This window comes from Lutjanus erythropterus, chromosome 4, assembly GCF_056507025.1.
Source record: "Lutjanus erythropterus isolate fLutEry1 chromosome 4, fLutEry1.hap2, whole genome shotgun sequence".
NCBI classification, from domain to species: Eukaryota; Metazoa; Chordata; class Actinopteri; order Lutjaniformes; family Lutjanidae; genus Lutjanus; species Lutjanus erythropterus.
The window spans coordinates 34,999,518-35,024,164 of record NC_139320.1 but is presented as its reverse complement, the minus strand read 5'-3'; the positions used below and the strand labels follow the sequence as shown (position 1 = coordinate 35,024,164).

General features: G+C 38.1%; 1 protein-coding gene across 2 annotated transcripts; it reads left to right on the top strand.

The window, feature by feature from the left end:
• Nucleotides 1-294: 294 nt before the first annotated feature.
• Nucleotides 295-23,215, top strand: smc4 (structural maintenance of chromosomes 4). 2 transcript variants are annotated; one of them, XM_084717793.1, is made up of 24 exons: nt 295-470; nt 1,866-2,023; nt 3,045-3,235; nt 3,813-4,004; nt 5,061-5,237; nt 8,031-8,195; nt 8,619-8,746; nt 8,986-9,126; nt 9,677-9,827; nt 12,065-12,229; nt 12,813-13,046; nt 13,235-13,420; nt 13,604-13,765; nt 13,869-14,094; nt 14,509-14,585; nt 15,771-15,923; nt 16,076-16,202; nt 16,440-16,629; nt 19,368-19,512; nt 19,932-20,105; nt 21,182-21,364; nt 21,471-21,703; nt 21,832-22,015; nt 22,894-23,215. In XM_084717793.1, the coding sequence occupies exons 2-24, from the start codon at nt 1,876-1,878 to the stop codon at nt 23,056-23,058; spliced, it is 3,897 nt and encodes a 1,298-aa protein (XP_084573919.1). In that variant the 5' UTR covers nt 295-470; nt 1,866-1,875; the 3' UTR covers nt 23,059-23,215. The 2 variants fall into 2 exon arrangements, with proteins under 2 accessions (XP_084573919.1, XP_084573920.1); XM_084717794.1 differs by lacking the exons at nt 295-470; nt 1,866-2,023 and adding an exon at nt 2,097-2,287.
• The last annotated feature ends 1,432 nt before the right edge of the window (nt 23,216-24,647 follow it).

The window sequence follows — 24,647 nt, the reverse complement described above, 5'->3', positions numbered from 1 at the left end:
ACTAAACCTGCGGGCGGGGCTTCACTCAACTGTACCAAGAAACCGTTGAAACACATAGAAACATTCGGCTTTGAATCTGACAATAATCTTAAATAATATTTTTAACACTGTTAAGAACTTTTATTGCTTTGTGCGTTTTGTCAGACTATATTTGTCCTATGATTATGGTTTGTTTGGAGCGAGGCGGAGTTGGCTTCGTCCCCTTTTTTGAATTTCGTCTTTTTTTTCCCTTGCCCTTTGAACGTTCCATGGTGCCTTGCGTCAGTTTGTAACGAATTTGGTTCGACAGCACAGTTTAGGCGCCATTTACAAGTTAGAGTTTTCAAGCAGGACAGCGACTCGGAATGACACGGGGCTAAAGTTTTGTGGATTATATTTGCCAGACTCTGGATTATCGAATAATTTTTTTCGGGATCGCCATTTGGGTTCGAAAGGAATACTCTTAACAGACCGTGCCCATATTGTGGAAGGTACATGGAAACATTTTAGCTGAGAGTACTGACTGGGTTCCGTCTATTTGCTGAAACGTTAGTGCCAAATCAGGCTTAATATGAACAACACGTTAACTTCAGTTTTGTGATTAGCTACGCTGGAAAACGTGCTGACTGACGTTAACATTATTAAGGAATGTTATTTGAGTTGATCACTTTTTGACTTGTATTACATTTAATTCAAAAATAGCCTTTTCGTAGACACACACACACCCCTACGTTAATAGTAACATGCACATTTCCCGATTGTCTAAGCTAATGTTAATGCTGCAGATGCTAAACTTTAAGCTGCAATTACTTAGTATGTTTCACTCCAACTAGATTAGCTTTAGCTAACCGTGCTTGGAGAAATGCTAAGTTAAGCACCCCTAACTTTGAATACAGTTACAGTGTTGCATTAACGTTACAGACACGTTTACCAGTCAAAGTTAGCTATTACGTTAGCTTTGCTGCATAATTTTACATTAGATAATTAGTTACAGCAGCTAACTTAAAATAGCGCAGTAACGTGGCAAAGTTAACGCAGCGTGTTTTTTATCCGATGACCAAGCTAGTGTTAGCTACAAAGATAGCGTTACAGAACATATATGGTAAACGTACGTGTAATTATAACGTTACTGTTAGTTCAACATTATCGTTAAACTTTGAATACGTTTTCCAAATAGCTAGCAAGTGAGGCTGCCTTGTCTACACCTCCGCCCCCAACATAAAACTTGAGGAGATTAAAGTTGTTCATGTGTCAGTTTGAGACCTCGATCAGTTTAAGACGTATCTTTGCCACTAACCAGAGCATGCGTCTATTCAGTACTGACCATATAACATAGGCTTGGTTAAGAGCTGCGGGGAGCGATTTTAACTATTTGCATATTAACTGAATTTGTTTTCCAGTTACGTTAACCTTTTTTCTTTTCCCCCCAACATTACAAGGGTGATTAACTGTCCAACTTTGTGACGCGCAAATCAAATTCCCATCATAGAACTGTCACATGAGGAGCTCATTAATTTTTTACTGTTATTTGGGTTTAATGTCAGAATAGCATCTAATTCGCTGGAATCATCACGCAGATTGGTAGCCTGTTATCAGGCCGAGAGCGTTTTTTTAATAACTCACTTTGTTCATGTGACAAACACTCTTACTCGTTTTGTCACTTTACCAGTTGTAAAAAAAAAACAAACAAACAAAAAAAAAAAACAATGTTACCATATTGAAAAATACACCGACTAACAGTTAGATAGGCGGCAGTGAGATCTGCCTGTGGTAATGATTTAAGCCTGACAACGGTAGCTGCGTGTGACCGACTAAAAGTGGAGTTGGGAGATTGACAGGCACAAAAACCACTCATGGATATTCCTTTTTACCAATGACCCCTTCAGATTTCAAATCATGCCATCTAAAACTGCAAAGAGCTCAACTGCCTCCGCCAAGCCAAGAGGGAAAGGGTCGCAGCCTCGGGATGACTCCGAAGACGAGCTGGATGTACCCCCTCAAGAAACCAACTCCAATGGCCAAGAGGAGGCACCGCCGACAACTGGCAAGTAACAAAGGCTGTTTTGGTGTCTGTGAATCTAAATAAGTTGTGTTCACTCAATGGCGTTGCGTGTATTGCTATATTGCTAGTGGCCAATTGGCACAGCTGTGAAGCTTTTTTTCTTACTTAAATCTCAACACGTAGGTAGAATGGCTGGTATATTTTTTTTCTTAAGTGTCAGTCATCAATAAATGTCTTATGATTTTTGAGATGATTTTGATATCGTCGAGTGCACTTCTTCTTCCTCGGATCTTCTCAGCAAACGAGGTAATTTATTTCGGATAATGAAACGTTTTCTGTAGTGGACCAAAGGGGTGTTTGTCTTAATTCTTAATAACTTGATAATTTGTAATTTGTATGATAATTTGAATGCGAAGACTTAGCTGCGCACAGGCTTTAAGTGATGTCTGTATGCTCTTTATTATATGTTGAAATGCTTCACTGGGTGTCTGGCTGTAAGCATTTAATTTACAAACATCGACCCCTTGGCTTGTTTATGCTTATGTGAGCACAATAGATTTTGGACAGGTCGTTGTGGCTTGGTGTGATGGCAACATAATCGGTTTTACGTTATACATTATTATCACAAACAAGCTTTTTCCTGTCTGTGTTTTGAGTGCAGTTCAGCATGAGTGAAAATGTGACGCTGGTGATCGAAATGTACACTTTAGTTATTTATTATCGACGAAATGAATGTGGCGCATCTACTCTCACGTATCAACGCTTCTGGCGGAGAGCGTTTGTATAATAATGTGGGTTTGTTCACAAGCGGCCATGGGCTCTTTCTTTCTTTCTTTTTTTGGGTTGGCTCTTGTGCTCAGAACAAAGAAAAATAACGCCTGTCAACTTTCTCGGGACTAGTTGGTTTGACTGCTGTTGTAACTTGCTGCCTGCCTGTGTTTTGTTTGTTTGTTTTTTTGGTCTTCTACCCCTCCCCCACGCACCACTGTCCCCCACCACCACCTGAAACGACTCGCACAGAGAGAATAAAAAAGTTTTTTTTTTTTTTTTTTCTGTGCCACAGATCCGTCTCAGGGGGAAGCTGCCGAGGCGGTTGATAATCGAAGTTTGGAGGAGATTCTCGGTAGCATCCCTCCACCCCCGCCCCCAGCAATGACCAATGAACCGGGCGCTCCTCGCCTCATGATAACACATTTAGTTAATCGCAACTTTAAATCATACGCAGGCGAGCAGATTCTGGGGCCTTTTCACAAGGTACGACCAAACATGGTTACAAATGTCAGCCCTGCGTGGGAAATAACTTTGTTAATGTGTTGTGTTAAGCTCACAGATTTACCATCATTTGTAATGTTTCTTAATTTTATTTTATTTCTCTTTCATTTCATATTATGTAGCTGTAAACATGTTGCTGTCTGTAGTAGGAGACACAAAAGAGTACAAAAATATATCAGTGACACTACATTATAACATTTATTTAATTTTTTCATTTTTTTTTTTCAAAGTGGAAAAAGTCATACTCCTCCATTTTGATTTAGTGAGTGTATTGTACAAGGGGCAGTGATCTAGTGATGGGCTGACATTTCCTTTAAATTATGACTTTCTTCAAAGTATGTATTTTGACCTTTTTCTGCTCCTTTCATTGTTCTGCAAATATAGGTGTATTAAAATAAATCTTAACTACACCCACTTCGAACACACTCATTGTCACAATCTTACTGTGCTAAAATGTTCCCATATAGATTCTGATGTTATGACAGTTACATTATTTGTTTGTGGATTCAGTATATTTTTATATAATTCATTTATTTATATTTTTTTGTCTTTCTCTCAGCGCTTTTCGTGCATCATTGGTCCAAATGGAAGTGGAAAGTCCAATGTGATAGATTCGATGCTCTTTGTGTTTGGATACAGAGCTCAAAAGATCAGATCGAAAAAGCTCTCAGTGCTGATTCACAGCTCTGATAAACACAAAGATGTGCAAAGCTGTACTGTGGAGGTGCATTTTCAAAAGATTATTGATAAGGTATATATATCTATATATCTCTGTCACACAGATACACACTACACTCACTCTGACCTCTCCTAAATTAATCAATACACAGTCAGAATTGAAAGAGGTGACTAGAAAATATTTTCTAGTAGACAGATATTTTTCATGAATTTTAAATATATTTTTTCCTCAGTGCTCATGTGATAATATTGTGATGTAATTGTCACACCAGTGACTAAACAAGTGTAACTTTCATGACTGATTTGAGACTTTAACACCACCCACACATGCAATAGTCAGTTCATAATGTGCTTAAATTGATTTCTGTATTTTTTAATAATTTTTAAATGTGCAGTTTAGTGGCCAGGCTCTGCTTATTTGACTACACTGTGACAAGTCAATAACTTTGTTTTTTTGTATTCGGTGACAAATTTAGTCTGTTGCATTATATCACAAATTATGTTGAAAACTGCCTGTTGTTAAAATAATTAGAATTAAACATGTTTCTGTAATTGATCTACCACAAGGGGTGTAAGTTTTGCCCTGACTACTGTGAAATATATCCAAACCCTCTCTGTTTGGTCTAAAAGTTCACAATAAATTAAAGTCAAGTGGTTAAGCTAATGACATAATTCTAAGAAGTCTGCTAGCTCTACACTCTGCCATTTCTGAAGCTTAAAAATATTTTTTAAGAGGTAGTGTACACAACTTAAATTGTTTGACTGGCCTTAAAAATTACTACATCTTTAGACAAATTGCCTACCTTTTTGCATGGCATATATAATCACACCATCTTATCTAACATGTTGTTTTAATTTTGTAAATGTAACATGAAAAAAAATACACGTTAGTATTGATATTGTTTATTTACATGTAGTGTAGCTGGACTAGATCTGTGGTGTGTTCTTTTTTTAAACAAGCACCTTTTCTTAATTGTTTTTAATGTGGGGTGGTTTTCTCTAACCACCCACAGTGGATCAGTCAGTATTTATGAGTATTATCATTTGATGTGTAGAGCTGTGTGAGTTTCTCCTGAACTGTTCTGCTCTAAGCTCCTCTGTGTCTTCTGCCCCTCCCCCTCTGAGCCAGGAAGGAGATGACTACGAAGTCATCCCCAACAGCAAGTTCTATGTTTCCAGGACTGCCAACAAAGACAATTCCTCAGCCTACCATATCAGTGGCAAAAAAGCCACATTCAAAGAAGTGGGGGCTTTACTCCGGAGTCATGGTATTGACCTAGACCACAACAGATTTCTGATCTTACAGGTAATTGTGATTTTTTTATTTAAGTTCCTCTTCCACTTCTAACTCTTGCTTTTTTTTATCCTTGCTGTGACCATCCCATTCTGTCAAGAGATTTCCTGCTCTTCGTTCTCTGCCCATTCCCCAGTCCTCTTTGAGTCAAATGTTTCATGGCTACCTTAAAGCCATGCCTGTCTGTGGGAATAACCTGTTGCACTGGAATTGGAAAGGAGAGGATGTGTCCTCTGCCAGCCCCTTAGACTGCTATAGCAGCGCATCATGGTTTGAAACAATGTTGGAAAGGTGCGAACCATTATTTGCTGCTTTAGAATTTTAAGGAAAAAATGCAATTTTTCATATGTGGACCTGGATGTGAGTGGCTGTAGTTGAACAACTAACTCAGATTTTGTAGTTAGGAAATCTTTGATGGGGCTGACCCACCAGTGGGGACAGGTTGGACCTCCCTTCCCCTCCCTTTCCCATGTACCTGCCACGCTTTAGCAGCACGTAAATATTGGCGTGTGAGAATAGACCCCAACCCCAATATTAGCAGTGCTGCTTCAGTGTGGCGGGATCAAACACCCTCCATTTCCATGGCTTTAATATTGGTTCAACATTTTCTTTGTTTTTTGCCTCCACTGTGAATGTAATGCATTCCTGTATATTTGTGAATAATTTTTCTTGTTCATTTCTTTAGTTTATTTTTTCAACATTGGGTTGCACTGAATTTGCTCACAAGTTACTCTTCTCTTCCCCTTCTGATTGTATTACACGTGTGACTTACCGATTATTACTGATTAACCCAAGGCTTATGGGGACAAAACTCATGTCAGAGTAGCACAAAATGGCTGATTGAATCTTTGTTGTCCCATTTTTTACGTTTTATTTTATTTTATTATTTTTTACAGTATGTGTTAGTGTCAGGTGAATACTTGGTTTCTGCCCTCCACTGTGGTTTTGTGGTTAGTTGGTTGATTACATGTGTCCTGCTCGACTTTTTTTGTGTGTGCATGCCCATTCTCACTCTCTCTGGATGTTAGATTTTCAGCTCTCTGTCTTTGACTATGGGAAGAGGCTTTAGCTTGTTCTCCAAGGTCACTTTTCCAGGCCTCTGGCTAAGGGGAAGCTGTCTATTTTGTGCACTGGTCAGAGCAGAGGATGACGTGGGATTCCCCCCCTCCTCTACTGGCTTCTCCTTCTTTCTTGCATAAAAGTAATATATGAGCTGCTGTTTTTTTTTGTGTGTGTGTTTGGTTGTTTGTTTGTTCGTTTTTCGCATGCATATAAATGAAACAGAATTTGAGACTGGGTAATTTTTTGTTTTTATTTAATTTGTGTTTAAGTTAAAATTTATTATGCAGCAATATTGTTATTCTTAGATGGCCTATCTCAAAATATAAATGCTTAAAAATAAACACATGGTAAGACGAATATAATTACATTGGAACATTGTGCCAAACTTGGGACCAAATAGTATAAATGCACAGTATTTGAAAAGATCAACTAAGGTGTGACTACAACAAGTCCAAGTTTGCATGCTATCAAAAGTGTTGGTTTTAAAATCACTTAAAATTTTGGAGCTCTAATTTTAACACAAGTTCTGAATTGGATAATTATTGTTACAGGAGTGGGTGGTGAGGTGATAATGTGTTATTACAATATTAGAGCTTAAAGGTATTTTGAAGCATGTTTAATATGTCTGTGATAACACTCTTGAAGCTACACTACAATACTATTTATGCCTGAGTCAATCATATCAATTAGGGCTGCACAATTAATTGAAATATGATCAAAATCACAATATGACCAGTGCAATATCTAGATTGCAGAAGCTACATTTTAAAAAAAGAAAGAAAAAAGTGTCACAAACAGAATTATAATGAATTCGGTGTTGGTGCTGCAGAGATGTCCTGACCAACTCTTGTTCTCCAGTTGTATGAAAGCATGTTTGTTAGGTACAGACCCCAACAATTGTCACATCATCATGATTTTAGTGTTGTTGTTTTTTTGTTTGTTTTTTTTTTTTTTTCAGTGAAAATGAAAATTGCAATGTAAAAATCATCATAGCCACTAATGATCAATTATATTGCAAAGAGTGTCAAAATAATTATGATATTATTTATTTTTTATTTTTTTTATTTAATTTACCAAATCATGCAGCCCTACTTCTGGGTGTTCTGAAGCACGATTAACATGTCTGTGATAAGACTACTGGCATTACTCCACAACACAATTTATATCAGATTCGGTCATATCCATTATTTCTTGATGAAAGTAGTATTTAATTTTCAGTTCTGTTTTTGGTTTGAATTGATATAACTGTTTATAATACAGGGGATTTTTCTTGGTTTCTCTGACTCAGAAAGTCCTTTGTGCTCTCAAAGGGAACATCCAGAAATTAATTTTTGGTATACTGTACATGTATTTGGCAAGTTGTGTGTGTGTGTGTGTGTGTGTGTGTGTGTGTGTGTGTGTGTGTGTGTGGGGCACACCAGCATTATTGAATTTTAGTCACATATCTTAATAGTGAGTGTTGTGGACATTTTTTTTTATTTTGTTTTTAGAAATTAAAAGTTTAATTGTAAAATGAGGTTGTGCTTGAACAGTGGGATTCTAAGTTGAGTGCTAAACCCAAAATCTATTCCAAAAATTTAAAAAGTAGCACATCTCAAGTCTTCATGTTAAAGAGGACAAAATGCTGACCAAAAATTTCTAATAAGAAGAGTTGTTGTTTTTATTAGAAATGTTATGCTCTATTTTTTCTGTGAATGATTGTATGCATGTCTTTGTCCGTGTGTTGCTCTGGACTGTATGTAGGGCGAGGTGGAGCAGATTGCCATGATGAAGCCTAAAGGTCAGACAGAGCACGATGAGGGCATGCTGGAGTACCTGGAGGACATTATCGGCTCCTGCCGCCTCAAAGAGCCCATCCAAACCCTGGCCCGCCGCATTGAGCTACTCAATGAGCAGAGGGGAGAGAAGGTGACACACACACATACACTATCTGCTCACACACTCATAACCAACTTTCCTTCCTGTGTCCTCACTTCATTTGTTCTGCATTTATAGAGTAGAAGTTAGAGTTTAAAGAGGCTTTATTTTCTTTGTGCTTGTGTGTGGAAGCTTTTAATGCAAATATATAACATCAAAATAATAAATTTCTATTTTATTATGTTCTTAACTTTTTTTTTGTTCAGTTGGTAGCAAGATACAGGAGTGATCAGAAACAAATGAATGCTATTATAGCCTTTTTTTTTAAATTACACAATATCAGAATGATATTGTCACACTGTAACACCAATATATTCTTTTGAACATGGCACTAATGCATATGATTTATGTCTAAGAATTTTATTGAAGTTTTCTGACCTGATATTAAGTTGTGCAATATGTTCACTGTCCTAGCTGAACCGAGTGAAGCTGGTGGAAAAGGAGAAGAACGCTTTGGAGGGAGAAAAGAACAAAGCTGTGGAGTTCCTCACCCTGGAGAATGACATCTTCAAACACAAGAGTCAGCTCTGCCAGTACTATGTGTGAGTGCACCAGCACCATCTCTCTGCACAAGACAAATTAAACAATAATATAATCTCATTAAATTTCAATGTCGACCCCACAGTATCATAGACAAGAAAAAGAAAAAAAAAATGCAAATTTTCTATTCTATTTTGAAAATTTCACAGGGGCAGTATGACCCTTCTCTGGTGTCAGATCCCATTTTCTTTGTTTTATGTGTGAATTATTAATTTTTTATCTGATATCTCTTTGTCATTAGTCATGATCTGCAGAAGCGTGTGGTGGATAAAGAGCAGGAGAAGAAGAAGATCTTGGAGGACACCAAGGAACTCACTGAGAAAAATGAGAAAATATCACAGGAAACTGAGAAAATGAACCAAGAGCTCAAAAATGTGGAGAAGTAAGGCGTTTTATCCTCTTCCCTTCTATTAACCAATTTAACGTGCAACAGAAGTTCAATAAGTTTTCTACGAATTCAGTAATTTTGTGGTTGTTGTCAGGGTCTCTCTCGCCCTGAATATTTTTATTTACAGTCCAAATTCCAGTTCTGGTCTGGAAAAGTATAGTAGTTATTTGTGTGTCCTAAAAGTGTATTGTTCCACAAGTGGTTGCAAAAAAGAAGTACAGAAAATTCTTGTTCCCTTACAAAAAATGTATAATCTAGATCTAGTTCTAGGTGATTTCATACATTTTTGGCATTAGTGACCATAAATTTTGAAAACCGGCATTTCAGCGTCTTTGAAATGTAAAATATGTAGGAGTTGAAAACTGGCTGAGCTTACTGAAAATAGCTTTCTGTGTTATATTTTAGAAACTGAGTTTAGTCTTTGTTATGTACATGTATTTTTTGTAATTCTTTTTTCTGATTCTCGTAGTTTATCCAATATTTCAAAAAGTTTTTTCCACGATTGACTAGATCATGCTCAGTAAATCTGCTGTTCCTTCACCAGGAAACAAAATAAACTCAACAAGTACATTGAGACCCAGAAGGAGAAGTTCACCCAGCTGGATCTGCAGGACGTTGAAGTGCGTGAGAAGATTAAACACTCCAAGAGCAAGAACAAGAAACTGCAGAAGCAGCTGGAAAAGGATAAAGAAAAGGTGTGTTGGCCTTTAAATTATGCTCCACTATCGCACACAGTTCAATTACTTCATTTAACTTGGTATTACTGTTTGCTACTCTGCAGTAGTTGTTATTATTTCACTCTAACCGTCTCACAGTGGGTATTCTCAGTATTCAGAGGCAAAAAGACATATAATCTGCCAGGGTGCAACTGTAGCCATTTTTTTCATAATTCACAGTATATATCCATTAACAAATATAGTGGTTGCACTAAGTCAAAACAAGCTAGCACCAGTGGTATGACACTCCAGTGTTACTGTGTTTATTTTGTCCCACGGCCAAGAAAAAAAACATGGGCACTAAAAATACAATTTCCGTTGCTTATAGAAAACACAAGGGGCTGTTGTTTTGAGGCCTAGAGAAAAACAAATTTGTCAAGGCTTTACAGAAACCTGCATATAGGTGATAAATTAATTTCAGAACTAAACAGACATTTTAACTTATATCTGTGCTTTGTATGTTTAGTTTAAAAACCGATTTACTAGAATCACTTGTTAAAGGTATTTTGCCTAAAGCAGCCTTCATTTTGTAGGTTCATGTTTTACAGTTGTAAAAGGATTTCTGAAAAGTGTAAAATCCAATATTCTGAATTTTTGGCCTTAAAATGTCATAAATAAGATTTTGACAGGTCTTAAACAGTTGATGGAATTATGAAGTTAACATTACTTTTATAAAGTCACTTATATTTTTGGGAAAAAGTTGTATTGATCCCACTTAAACAATTACAACCCAAACCAACATGGATCTAGTGACCACTACTGCAAACATGTACCTGCTTTGCCAGTATGGATGTGAAGTAGGTCTTACATTGCACTGATAATGGTCTTTAAAAGGTCTTTAAAAAGTCTTAAATTTAACTTGTTCACACCTTCAGAAACACACAGTGTATGCTTTCTGTTTGTGTGATTACACTATTGTTCATTTTATGTTGTCTACTTTTAATTTTAGTATCCAGCTGTAGTAGTTATTTGCCATAATAAATATGGGTTCTACAGTCATACATTTCCTAGAGATAAATAATTTAAAAATGTTTTTGGCCTGAAATTTTCTTGTGAAAATTAAGTAAGTTTTAAAGATGACATGAATTTGTGGGAAGAAGAAAAAAAGTAGAGTTGATAGCTACCACCACACAAAGCAATACCAAGCAGAGTGATATTGGCTTTTGTACAAAAATCATGTGAATCTTGCCACTAAAAAATGATACAAGTATGTAAGGACTCTACTTTAATTTTTCTTGTTTTTTCTTACCTTAGCTTCAGAGAATTCTCTGTTTATCTTTTCAATTAATTGGCATTACCTCTAGAAAAAATAAAACCTGTATGGACTTGAAAATCAAATTTCATGGCAGGAAGGGCTATCTGCCCTAAAATAGCCACTAGGGGGCTGTGAAGTAACACAAAAGTTGATTATTAGTATGTTCCTATTGATAGCTCACTCATGCTGTTTCATCAGTAGTGATGTAACTGTCTCTTACACTGTTGTCTCTCTAACTTGTGCACTTACTGAAAATCTTTTTCACACCAACCTGCAGTTTAGATTTCTCTGGTCACTGTAGGCAGACCATCTCGTCTCTCTCTCTGCTCTGAAACCCTATCTGCTCCACCTATGATGGCTGTGCTTTGGAAACGTCTTGGTCAGAGGCAGGCAGACCTCTGGGGAGCAGTGTTCTGCTGTGTGGTAGTCAACTATGGCCTGGCTTGTGTAACACTTCCAGCAGCCACATTCACATTTCACCCGCAGTTAACCCTACAAAACATAGACTATATACACACACACACACACACACACACACACACACACACACACACACACACACACCACTCCTCGCCTTGTTTCGGCCCTGCCAAGAAGCAGACTGTTGTGCCAGTCTTAACCAGGGCTTTCTCAGTCCTGAATGTGTGTTTATAGTTGATTACAGTTGTGTGTTTTGGCCTGCTTCTGAATGTGTATCACAGTTGCTTGTAACTGGCACTGGCACAAAATCTATGCAATCCATTTACTTTATACATCTTGACTCCTCAAGTCTTTACTAATACCTTTATCTTGTCATCTAATTTAGAGGTAAAGGGCTGTTACTCTGGTCGGTTCAAGTGTGTATTGATGAATTGTGTCCTCAAGTTGAATCTAGACAGGTGTAGCCACCGTTGCTTTGAATCCAGCGTCGGACACATCTCATCTGTTTTTTGTATGCTCCCCTGTCTGACTCATCTTTCAGCTGGAGGAAGTGCGCGGTGTACCAGCCAGCAGTGAAAAGGCCATCTCTGAGGCAACAGCTCGCAAGGAGGAGCTGGAGAAGCAGAAGGTGAAAGAGGAGGAGAAACTGAAGGAGGTGATGGAGAGTCTGAAGGAAGAGACCAGCGGCCTGCAACAGGACAAAGAGGTGTGTATATATATACATATATATGTTATTTTTTGCATGCTATGTCTAAAGGGATAGTTTGGACTATTTAAAGTCAGGTTAACCATAGTCAGACTGACTGAGTGTAGACTGACAAAACAGGACACTTAAGTACATCACCTTGGACTTTGAGAAACTCTGATGGATGTCTTTCTCTTTTTTATAGACATTGCAGCCCTAGATTAAACCTGACAAGTAACTTTAGTCTTTGTTGTTATTTGATAACCACTAATAAGTAAGACGAGGGCAAGTAAAACTTTGACTTGGGGCAAGTATATTTCTGATTTTTGTCTGTTTTCACTTGCATTAATGTTCTGCCCTGCCTGTCTGCAGCAGTGCATTGCTTAGCTTCTGTGCTGGTACTTCTTTCTGCTTCTCCTAACATTGGGGGGAGGTGTTAATTGACATCTACTGTGGGTAATATACCAAGTATCGATGAGTATCTCATACAACCCCGCTTCAAATAATCTAAATTATCCCTTTAACTTTACATAGTAATCATCTTGCTTTGTTTCCATAAAATCTCATCTTCCAGTCTGACCTTTCCTCTTGTTGTCTTCTCCAGACCAAAGAGAAAGAGCTGATGGAGCTCAGTAAGGCTGTAAATGAGACCCGGTCTCGTATGGACTTGGCTCAGTCGGAACTCGATATCTACCTGAGCCGCCACAACACAGCGGTGACACAGCTCAACACAGCCAAGCAGACACTGCAGACAACCTCTGACACACTGCGTGAGCGCCGCACCACCATCAAAGACCTGGAAGTCAAAATACCTAAAAAAGAACAGGAGCTCAAGAAGGTAAAACCAACATCAACATTGTTTAGATGACATTTCGTTTAGGCAGCACTACATGGGACGATTTGCATCTGTAATAATAATAATGTGTTGAAACCACTTTACATCCAGCTGAACTCAGTACATCTGTGGCATTTCTGCATCATTTGTGTGAGCTTCTCCTTGAATTGCTCCTCTCTTCTTCTCTGCAGGACGAAGAAGAGCTGGCTCAGCTGATGAAGATGGATAATGAGACCAGGGAAGTGGTGAGGGAAATGAGGCAGAAGGTGGATGAAGCCAAGAGCTCCCTGTCCTCCAACCGCAGTCGAGGAAAGGTCCTGGATGCCCTCATGCAGCAGAAGAAGAGTGGCAGAATCCCTGGCATCTTTGGAAGATTGGTACAGAGTTGTTATATTAATATACAGAGTTACACAGCAACAACTTAGTATATGGTCGTCATTTCTATAATAACTATCAGCTCCATCTTTAAAAATGTTTTTCATTTGACTAAGCATTTAGTGTCTGCAATGAAAAGCAGAACCTATCGTTGTTGTAATATAAATGTATTTTTGTTCATGTAGGGAGACCTTGGAGCCATAGATGAGAAGTACGACGTGGCCATTTCCTCCAGTTGCGGTGCTCTGGACAACATCGTTGTGGACACCATTGACACAGCTCAAAAGTGTGTCACGTTCCTCAAAGAACACAACATCGGTGTGGCCACCTTCATTGGTCTTGACAAGGTAAACTTTGAACTGTGTTGAGCTATTTATGCTTCATCCAATCAGTCAAATGGTCTCCTCATCTCACTGCTCATTCTGTCTCCTTTTTGCTTCCTTTGCTCAGATGAAGGTGTGGGAGAAGAACATGACTCCCATTCGCACTCCTGAGGACAGCCCTCGTCTCTTTGACATGGTGCGAGTGAAAGATGAGAGCGTACGACCAGCTTTCTACTTTGCCCTAAGGGACACCCTGGTGGCCCAGGACATGGAGCAGGCCACAAGGATGGCCTTCCAGAAGGACAAGCGCTGGAGAGTGGTCACCCTGAAGGGACAGATCATTGAGATGGCTGGTGAGTGGATGACTTTTTCTGTCATAACTTTATCTGGCTGATTCTTTTTTCCTCTAACTTCCAGCAGGGTCTTAAAAAAGTCTAAAATCCAATAATCTGAATTGTAGGTTTTAAAATGTCTTGAATATGATTTTGACAGGTCTTAAATTGATTGAATTATGAAGTTAACCTTACTTTTAGGAAGTTGGATTTAACTTCAGTCTCTTTTTTTAAATATGTTTTTGGGAAAAAAAAATTGATCATGTTATGCAAACTGTATGTGTACTTTTTTGTCAGTATGGATGTAAAATAGGTTTTAAATTGCACTTAAAATGTTCTTAATAAGTCTCAAATTTAACTTGTTGAAACCTGCAGAAATCCTCTATACATGCATTCTGTTTTTACAGGCCTAATATTCTGTCTTGTACTTCACAGGAACCATGACTGGAGGTGGAAGAGTACTGAAGGGCAGGATGGGCTCCTCTATTGGCACGGAGTTCTCCCAGGAGGAAGTGAGTGCAAAATACACACATTGGGATTAGTTTTTTATCAGATGTCTTAGAGTAGAAAACTGGTCCAAAAATTCAAAGGTATACATGTTAAGTGCTGCTGCAACTCAAAATTTCCTAGATAGGAAAAAATTTTAAGTAAAATGTTTGATCTAAAATGTTTTTTTTTTTGTCCTGGATGATGGCTCCATTAACACATCTGTGTCCACTCTGCAATAAACTGAAAATTGTTCTTGTAATTTGCACTTACGTTAAACCTATTAATGCAGCAACCATAGTGATTATATAGGACAGAACATAATAAGCATCATCAGGAAAAAATTCAAATACATAGCATACATGATCCTTGAGATTTTAGTCAAATGGTGCGCAGATGCAGCAAGACCATGAGAACTGATCCATCAGTGCCAGAATATTGCTTAATTTAATATACCAAGGCACACTCACATTTATGGACATCATTTAGAATGATTTCTTTGAAATTAACAAATAGGAATATTAGATGCAGCTTAAATTTAAATGTTTTTATCAGGTTATAAAAATTAAGATCGACAGTCACCTGCGAGGAACCAGCTTTTAATACAAGTGACACTGGTTTCTGTATTTAATTTGGTGCTTATTTAAATAACAATTAAATATCTTGAAATTGCATATGGGCAAGTGCAATTGCAGGAGCTGCGAATTTTTGATAAAGGTAAAATGTGTCACAACATACCATTTATAAATGAATAATTAAGTTCCTCAGATGTAAGGGAGGATGCTTATGTGGTATAGACTCCGCCAAAAATCACATCATTATTTTTGTATTTTTTTCAGTGAAAATGAAATGCAAAAATTCCACCAAATTGCTACTAAATTCGTGACTCATGACATAAGCAATATCTGCCATAATAATCACAATATTTTTTGTTTATTTTTGGCATATCATTCAGCCCTAGTTCATACAGTCAGTCTTTACAATGTGATCCTAAAACAGAATTAAACTTCTCTCAGTACCATAAAACTGATGATTGTGACTCTCACAGGAGACCTTCTACTCCCAACTCCATGTGGGTGAATTGAGCCTCATAAATAACCTCCAGCACATTTCCGTGTTGTGATTCTTTGAAGTTGGATGAATATGGACCCAGCTATCAGATAATCGCCACAGCAGGCTGAGACGTAATGATTTTCTTGTGTTTTCTGCAGCTCGACCGTATGGAGAAAAAGCTGAATGAGAAAGTGTCGAAGCTGCAGAGCTGCCAGGACAGAAAGCTGCAACTAGAGGAGAACATCCAGCGACTGCAGCCGCAGCTCCGAGATATGAAGAATACCCTGGAGAAATACACCAACAGCATGGCGGTACACCAAAGACATCTCTAACTTTTCATTCACTGTGTTTCTTTCTCACTCGTTTAAGTGTAATCTAAATAATAACCTCTATTATTCACAGCCAACCATAAAATTTGACAATATGAACTGATAAAAATATCTTCCTTCTTTCCTTCCTTCAGAGTCTCGCTGACCAAGAGACTCACTTGAAACTTCAGATGAAGGAGCTTGAAGCCAATGTGCTGGCTGCTGCCCCAGACAAGGCCAAGCAGAAACAGCTGGAGAAGAGCCTGGAGGCCTTCAAGAAAGGTAGCATCCTCGTGTAAACTGTGAAGGGACACACTGTTAAATATGTTAATTTAATGTTCGGTCTTATGTTGGACTGTAATTTGTTGAAAAAAATTAACAAACAATTGAACGATGTGAAAATGTTTATATCTAGTTATTTTTTTAGTTCTGATGTCTAAAGTTTGTTGTTAAATCAATGTCAAATATAAATGTTATCATTTAGTTATCTTCCTTTCTCCCTGCTCTGTCACGTCTCAGACTATGAGGCAGCGTCCAGTAAGGCTGGAAAGGTGGAGAATGAGGTGAAAAGGCTCCACAACCTGATTGTTGACATCAACAGCCACAAGCTGAAGGCTCAGCAGGACAAGCTTGACAAGGTCAACAAGGAGCTGGATGACTGCTCCTCCACCATAACCAAGGCTCAAGTGGCCATAAAGACAGCTGAACGGTGAGGAAATGATGCATGTTTAAGTTCTGTAATTACATGGGTTTGCATTGTTCACACCGGGGTTCTTATAAAGTCTTGAAAGTTTGGAAAATACTTTATTTTAACTTTTCTAAGTTAGGAATATGTTTCAGTTTGAATATACTCCCCCCAAAATGCTTCATTTTTAACTAAATCTGGTGTTTCATCCACATAATCATTCATGTAAACCAAAAGTCTTATTTGAATTGAAATGATCCTGTCGTCATATTTGTCAGTTATGGCTAGATAAGTCCTCTTTTAATCCTTTGACCTGGAAATCAAAACATACAATCAAAGTTGATGTGAATTCCTGATAAAATATACAAAGTCATGATATACCTTGGTTGTTGTTAGTATAAAGGAATTTGCAATTGCATTTATATTAACAATTTAGATTAGATGATAAAGGCTTCAATAAAGGCTTGAATGTTACTCTTAAAAAGCTGTACACACCCTGTCACACTTTCACTCCTTGTTTTAAGTCAGAAGGAGCAGCTACTCTATTTTCTGATGAAATGCAATGAAAAGTCAGACGGCAATGAGCAATGTGTGCGAAATTTTAAGAAATTTTGTGTGTAGCAACTTAGTTTGAGCCCATATGTTGTAGTGCTGTGTTGTTCGCGAACGATCGGCTCTTAGAGCCAGTTCTTTGAAGTGAACGACGGGAACCGGCTCTTGATTGCGAGCCGATTTGTTTGTTTTTTTTCTCCTCTTTTTGTCTGTTAAAGCTGTGTGTGATTGGTCAAGATGTGTGGTGGCGTGTGTCCACAATGAGCAGAGGGGGGAGGGGAGGGAAGGGGTTACAGACACACAGCACGGTGAGCACATGAACAGGTGGGAGGGAGACGAGAGAGAAAGGTGGAAAATAGGCTCATTAGAGATGAACTGCACCTCGCCTGGAAAATAGACGAGATCAGGCGGCCGCAGCAGGAGGTGGTGACGAAAATCTGCAGTCAAGTCGGACAGTGTTCAACAAACTTGAGAGAGAGTAGAAGAAGAGACGCTAGCATCCTGTTAGATCATCTGTAGGTTACCTGTAGTCTGCAGACCACGTTCATAGCTGAAGAATTAAAGTGCGTTCTTTATCGCTGATTGAAGTTAAAATAGAAGAGATCCTCCTTCTGTCACATGTAACATCTGTTCTTTTATCTGCCTCGTAAAGCACTTTGTTACTGTTATTCTGATAAGTCATATATATATATAACCTTTATTATTATCAGACACAAAATATCTGCTTGTTGACAGATTAAAACTTCATTGCTCAACAGAAGACTGATATATCCAGCGTGAAATATTACAATTACACAGAAAATTAGTATTTTATACAATATGTGGTGTTTGTTGTCAAAATTAAGCGCACTGCTTAATTTTGTAGTACTCTGCTCCATGTTGAGTATGTTGAGTATATAAATAAAGCCATATAAATAATAAACATTTAATATAATGTATGCTTTTTACATTAGTAATTCATTTTACACACAATGTTACATTATTTTTGGTAATAAATTAATTTAAGCAACAAAAAATCTGAGGAGCCACTTGGGAGCCGAAGTTCCCATTGCGTTATTGCATTACATTCCCAGTGAGTTCCTATCACTAATATGTTGGTGTCTTGATTAAGTGGATGAACTGTTATTAACTCTTATTTCAGAGTTTCTTCCTGAGGGTAATACTGAACTGTTTTTAGTCATATCAAATACCTGGTAATAAGTCATAGTGTTACTAAATTAGCTGTGGCTCTCAAACCAAAAACTGAAATGGGCATCTAGTCATCTGTAGCTGTCACATTCATACTGATCGTGTAGGAAGGACAGCCTGGCAGTGTGCTGTAGCAAAATGACTCTGGTGGCTGCGTGCAGCATGGTTGGTTTGGTTGGAGGAGCTGTCCATGACGCTTATGAAGTGAGACACACCGAGACAGCCTGTGTAAAACATTCCTTCATCTTTGATAACAAATACAACCTTGATGCAATCTCTAAAATCTAAGCATATTCAAGTCAATTTCTCTCCATTTTGGCCTTCCATACTTATTTTCCATGGTCAGGTACTGACCCTTTTTGCCTCTAATTCGTTCTTTGCGTGTCAGTGTGCCTCATCATATAAGCACTGCCATCAATCTATTTCCATTCATGTTGGAAGACCTCACAGGGATGTCATGTTAATTTGAATTAGAATCTTAGTGCAGCAGTGCAGGTATTACTGTTAGCCTCGTTTAGCGAGTAGTAAGGGCTGTGGCAAATCACTGTTTTACCCCAGCTTTTCTTAGATACTGGTAGTGGGGACTCCAAAGAAGAAATATTGGGAATCACTGCATTAGAACAACCAACCCCAACTGCATTTTTATGGTTAAAGTCTATTTTCTTTAGTTTACATGCATAATTAGAGTGATTGTGTGTTGGGTTGTGAGTGCTGCCAAACACTGGTGACTTACACTTAATACTGTGCCTGAGCACATCATGTGTGTTCACATGACGACACAGATGGAGCACTGAAACTACTGCTGTTCACGTTCTGTTAGCGAGGGTGAGCTGTTATAAACATCATATCCTAATGTTTAAAGATGACAAAACTCACTAAGCTGTGATCCTTGTAACCTCGTAGATGGTTAATTTTCAGCAGCCACCCAATAACAGTTTAATGTTGAAAGACTAAACCTGATTAACCTGACTCAAGCGGAGACTAATGTCTTGTGTCTTATACTGTTTGTGTCCCGTCTGCAGCAACCTGAAGAAGTGTGAGGAGAGTGTGAACCGTGTGCAGGCTGAGCTGGAGGAGAACGAGAAGTCAATGGCTGAACTCACAGAACAACTTAAGAAACTGGAAGACGAGGCTGGAGAGATCATGAAGGCCTGTCAGGAGGCTGAGGTCAGCACACAGATTTTCACTGAAAAATGTTTCGATATTTTATATGTACATATCCAAAAGTAGTAGTTCCCTGCTTCAGTGAGACATTCTTTACAATAGCTAATTGTAAACCTGGTCTTCTTGCACTGTTGATAGTTAGAATGATGCATCTTACAATTTAAAAATAAAGAGATGTCAAGTCCCACAAAGGAATGAGTTTTTGCTCTTTTTAATCAAACTAAAGGCTGGTAAAATGTTAATGAGTTGTGGAACTCATCAAAGTGTTTCAAAGATGTTGCTGTCCTTTTACGTAAAGTATGAAAGTGATTTCTATAAGATTATGGGCACGTGGCTGGCAATTTAGTGAAAGCAGATTTGTTGCTTATCTGTGACTTTTTTGTGGTTGTGAAACTGTTGTTTTTTTTCTCCTTGTCCTGTAGGCAGCTCTTCCTGAGGTACAGGAGCAGTATCAGGGGGTGTTGAAGGAGATAAAGGTACTGCAGCAGCAGGAACACGCGCTGCAGGAGGAGTCCCTCAGCGTCAGGCTCCGCATCGAGCAGATCGAGGCCACCATCACTGAGCACAACAACAAGATCAAACATTGGCAGAAAGAGGTGGGTGAGGAGGAGTGAGGCGTGTATCTGTGTGAATTACAGTACAAATTGGTTCTGCGAAGAGCGACTGATTTAAAAGCCGTCACATCACCTTGAGTGAAATCCAGACCATAACTTTTTTCACTGATGTAACTATGCTATCACCAAAGAAACAGATCATAAAACTGTGATGTTCATTGAAACTTTGGTGATATCAGCTGTCTTAACTTCTACACAGCTCCTCTCTGTTTACCGGTGCAGCTCTGTCTCGCCCCGTCTGTGACACAGTGTCTGTTGATTGATCATGACTTCTAACCAATTAGATGTGCTGTGCTGTAGGCGGGACATTGAGCCAGACTACAGAGCGTAGTTACAGACAAAGATCAAAGACAAGTGTATTTTTAAAATAATTTAACCCTAATCCCACCACTTTTTTTCTTTTTTGCTGATCCAAAAAATGATCCAAACCATGACTCAAAACCGTGATTCAAACTGTTAGTTTTTTGATCTGTTGCACCTCTAGTTGCTACCCTTGCTAGACGACACCAGACATACTAGTCACAATGCCAGTGAACTGTTGCATGTAAGGTTTTATGCAGTTTATTCTTATTCTTGGATTAGTCTAAATTTGAACGTCCATTTAATCAGTGGGGAAACGACTGTTTTGGAACATCCCGATTAAAATGTTCCAGATTTCAGAAACATCTTTTTCTAAAGTGCAGGGCTGGTTACTACAAGAATTTTTCATATTGTGTTGATTTTGGAGGCCCCTGTGGACAATATTGGTAGTGTTTCCTCCTCCATAACCACAAAATATAACTTCTAAAATTAAATTGAGAAAAACTTCACCTCCCGCCTCTGTTTAACTGGCTAACATACAACTCATGGTAACTTTGACTCAGAAAATGTAACCACAGGCTTGTTTCTGACCGAGGCATTAAGAATAACTGTAGTAACTCCTTGTAGCTTTTACCAGCGTTTTTATTTAGTGAGTTATTGGAAGTAACAGATTCTGTTCGTATTGATGATCTAGAGCAAATGTTTGGGTGTATGAATTTTGTCTTTGAGTTTTGATTATTCTTGTTTATGTTCTTTAGGCCACCAAGCTGTCCCTTCATACCATTGAGGACAAGCCAGCAGAGGAACTTCCTGTTCTTACTCCTGCCGAACTCGAAGAAATCTCGGATCCCAACATCATCATCAACAAGATGATCACATTAGAGACTCAGTGTGCTCAGATGAAGCCAAACCTCGGGGCCATTGCCGAGTACAAGAAGAAGGTATGCACATACAGAAACAGACATGCTCCTATCTAACCTCAACAGAAGCTCATAAGTAGTGTCATCGATGAATCTTACACTGGTGCTTCATTGTGTGCGTCTTCAGGAGGAGCTGTACCTGCAGCGTGTGGCTCAGCTGGACGAGATCACCACAGAGAGGGACAGATTCAAACGTGGCTACGAGGACCTGCGGAAACAGCGCCTCAACGAGTTTATGACCGGATTCAACATGATCACCAACAAGCTGAAGGAAAACTACCAGATGCTCACACTGGGCGGAGACGCAGAGCTGGAGCTCGTGGACAGTTTAGACCCTTTCTCTGAGGGCATCATGTTCAGGTAAGAAATAAGAAAAATAAACACATCAGATGTCATCCCCTTTTTAAAAAAAAAAAAAAAAAAAAAAAAAAAATTCAGATAAATCACATGTTTTTGTTTGAGCTCTGATTTTCCGTCTCTCTTTCCAGTGTGCGTCCCCCAAAGAAGAGCTGGAAGAAGATCTTTAACCTGTCAGGAGGAGAGAAGACCCTCAGCTCACTGGCTCTGGTGTTTGCTCTGCACCACTATAAACCCACACCACTCTACTTCATGGACGAGATAGATGCTGCTCTGGACTTCAAGAACGTCTCTATTGTTGCTTGTTATATTTATGTGAGTATGGAGTTATTATTGTTTTGTTTTTGTTTTTTTTTATTAGTTTTTACATTTATTTTATATCTAATTCTTGTTTTCAATTCAGTTTAGTTTCAGTTAGTTTCCAGAGTGGGTTTGCTCATTTCAGTCTAGTTTTTATTGTTTAAAATGTGGGAGGTATTTGTCAGGGGCAGATTTTTAAAAGTTCAAAACAGGTATTATAGTACCAGTCTTCACTCAACACATTCACCTTTAGGTCCTTAATGCTTGTTGTGTTGTTAAATTTGACCAAATTGACAAAGACTAAAACTAAGGACATTTCCTGCTTTGTAAGTCCACAGTATTGTTTTAGTTTGTTTTTGTTTTGTTTTCTAAAGTCTAGTTTTCATTTTTGAGTTAATTAAAACTGAACTAAAAACTAAAACTAGGTGTGAAAAAATCATTTTAGTTAACTATAATAACCTTGGTAAGGACCTTTGGTGACTACACAATGAGATAAGCTGCATAGTGATGTGTGGGCTTCAAGATTTTAAAGTATAAAGAACAGCCTCCATGTTGCCAAACATCTGCCTAATTTTAGTGTCCTTGAGTAAAGCAATGAATACTGGAGGTGCTGTTGAATGATACAGTGACTGAATTGCATTAGCCAGTTAATCAGTGCAGTAATCACTGACTCATGAGAGCTCAGTGTTCCTGTTACATAATGCCGTAATAATAGAAGAGTTCAGAAAAATCACCTGTTTTTGTGTGCAGGATCAAAACAAAGTACTAAGCTTTTAACCATTTACCTCCACTGTGCATGTTATTTTTATAGGCATATATTAAAGTCAGTTTAATTTCATTTCAGTCTCTTTTCACAGCTGTATTTTTTTTTTGTTTCTCTCATCTCTGTACAGGAGCAAACAAAGAACGCTCAGTTCATCATCATCTCCCTGAGGAACAACATGTTCGAGATCGCTGACCGCCTCATCGGCATCTACAAAACTCACAACACCACCAAGAGCGTGGGAATCAACCCCAAGACCATCGTGTTCAAAGAGCTCGAGGCTGTCACTGCTTAAACCTGAAGACCTCTGCTGAACTCAGGGTTTTCATCTATTTTACCTTTACTTTTCATACACTGTGTAAATATTTTTATATCTTTTTATCCTGTCCTTTACAACAAAATGCTGCTATTCTTTATTACTATCTGAACCAATAAATGTTTTCTGGAATATATTTTAGTCAAGTGGTATTTAAGGAGTCTGTCAACACATAGGGTGGAATTTAAAGGACCAGTTTGTAGGATTTGGTGTCATCAAGCCATGAGCTTCCAGAGTACCAACACCTCGTCTCACCCTCCAATTCCAAGTGTGTGGGAGACTCTGTGGTGGTCCTGTCTGGAGCTGAGACAAAGAAACCACAATTACTCTTACTTTCAGTTGATTAAACACAATGGAAAATATACTTAATATCATATTCCATTTCTGCCAGGAGATCCCTTGTAAATCTTACAAACAGGACCTTTAAAACATGTTTTCAGCTGCTTTAAACAGATTTAGAAGATTTTTGTTACTTGTGTGCAGGAAACGTAATGAAATATTTGACTTTATGGGCTGGCTTCCTAAAATTATGCACATCAAATTAAGTGTCCTTGTTGATAAGACAACAGGGACAGTGAGAAAATAAGATGATGCATAAATGGCCACCTTACAACAGGACACATCTAGAGTTGCAACAATGAATTGATTGATTAGTTTTTAATTATTAAACAGCTATTTTCATTATCAGTTTGAGTAATCCTCTAAGGATAAAAGGTCAATTCTCTGACTCCAGCTTCTCAAATGTGAATATTTTCTAGTTCTCACCTCCAGGGTGTCTACAGTTTTAAAATGTCTCTTTTCTTCACATTTACTAATAAAAGGACTTTAAGTATTAAATGGTCTGAAATTCTGTTTGTGAATGTCTTAAATATTTATTAAATGCTATAAGCAAGGTTCTTCAAGTGCAGAAGTTGAATTTGAATGCCACTGTGTGTCTTGTTACAGTCTTTGGTTTTTGTTAACAAAATCTATTTGGACAAATATTGTTTAACTCAGTTGTCATTTGATTTTGCTTAGAATTCTGAAGTGATGTATTTTTATTCAGAGGATTACAACTATATTTTCAAATTTGATATTTGTTTTTATTGCAAGATTGGCCTTAAGTTTATATAAACTGTGGAATTATGAAGTTTTAAAAAGCCTTACATGTAACTTGCTGTAACAACTTAACATGCAGACACCCTGTCCTCTGTGACAGTAATCTGAATACCTTTGGGTTGTGGGCAAAACAAGGCATTTGTGGACATCATTTGGGGCTTTTGGAAACAACTTTTCACCATTTCCTGTAATTTTATAGACCAAACAACTAATCTATGAATACAGAAAATGACTGACAGATTAATCGACAATGAAAAAACAATCTTTAGTTGCAGCCCTACCTGAATTTAAAATAAGTATTTCAATAAAACTTGCCCTACATTCACACAAACAGTCATGATTTATCTAACCGGTGAACACTAATGTTATGCTCTTAGGTCATGTGATCTCTTGGACATCATATTTCACACTGCAAAGACAAATGTAGCGAGCATCAGTTAATTTAGCTCACTGCAACACTAACTTGTACT

Bases quoted from the DNA above. Each gene is read 5' to 3' on its own strand.
- smc4 (XM_084717793.1), top strand. From the start codon at position 1,876: ATGCCATCTAAAACTGCAAAGAGCTCAACTGCCTCCGCCAAGCCAAGA. The intron at 13,047-13,234 runs GTAAAACCAACA...TCTTCTCTGCAG, and splicing joins AAGAACAGGAGCTCAAGAAG to GACGAAGAAGAGCTGGCTCA. The intron at 20,106-21,181 runs GTGGGTGAGGAG...TATGTTCTTTAG, and splicing joins TCAAACATTGGCAGAAAGAG to GCCACCAAGCTGTCCCTTCA.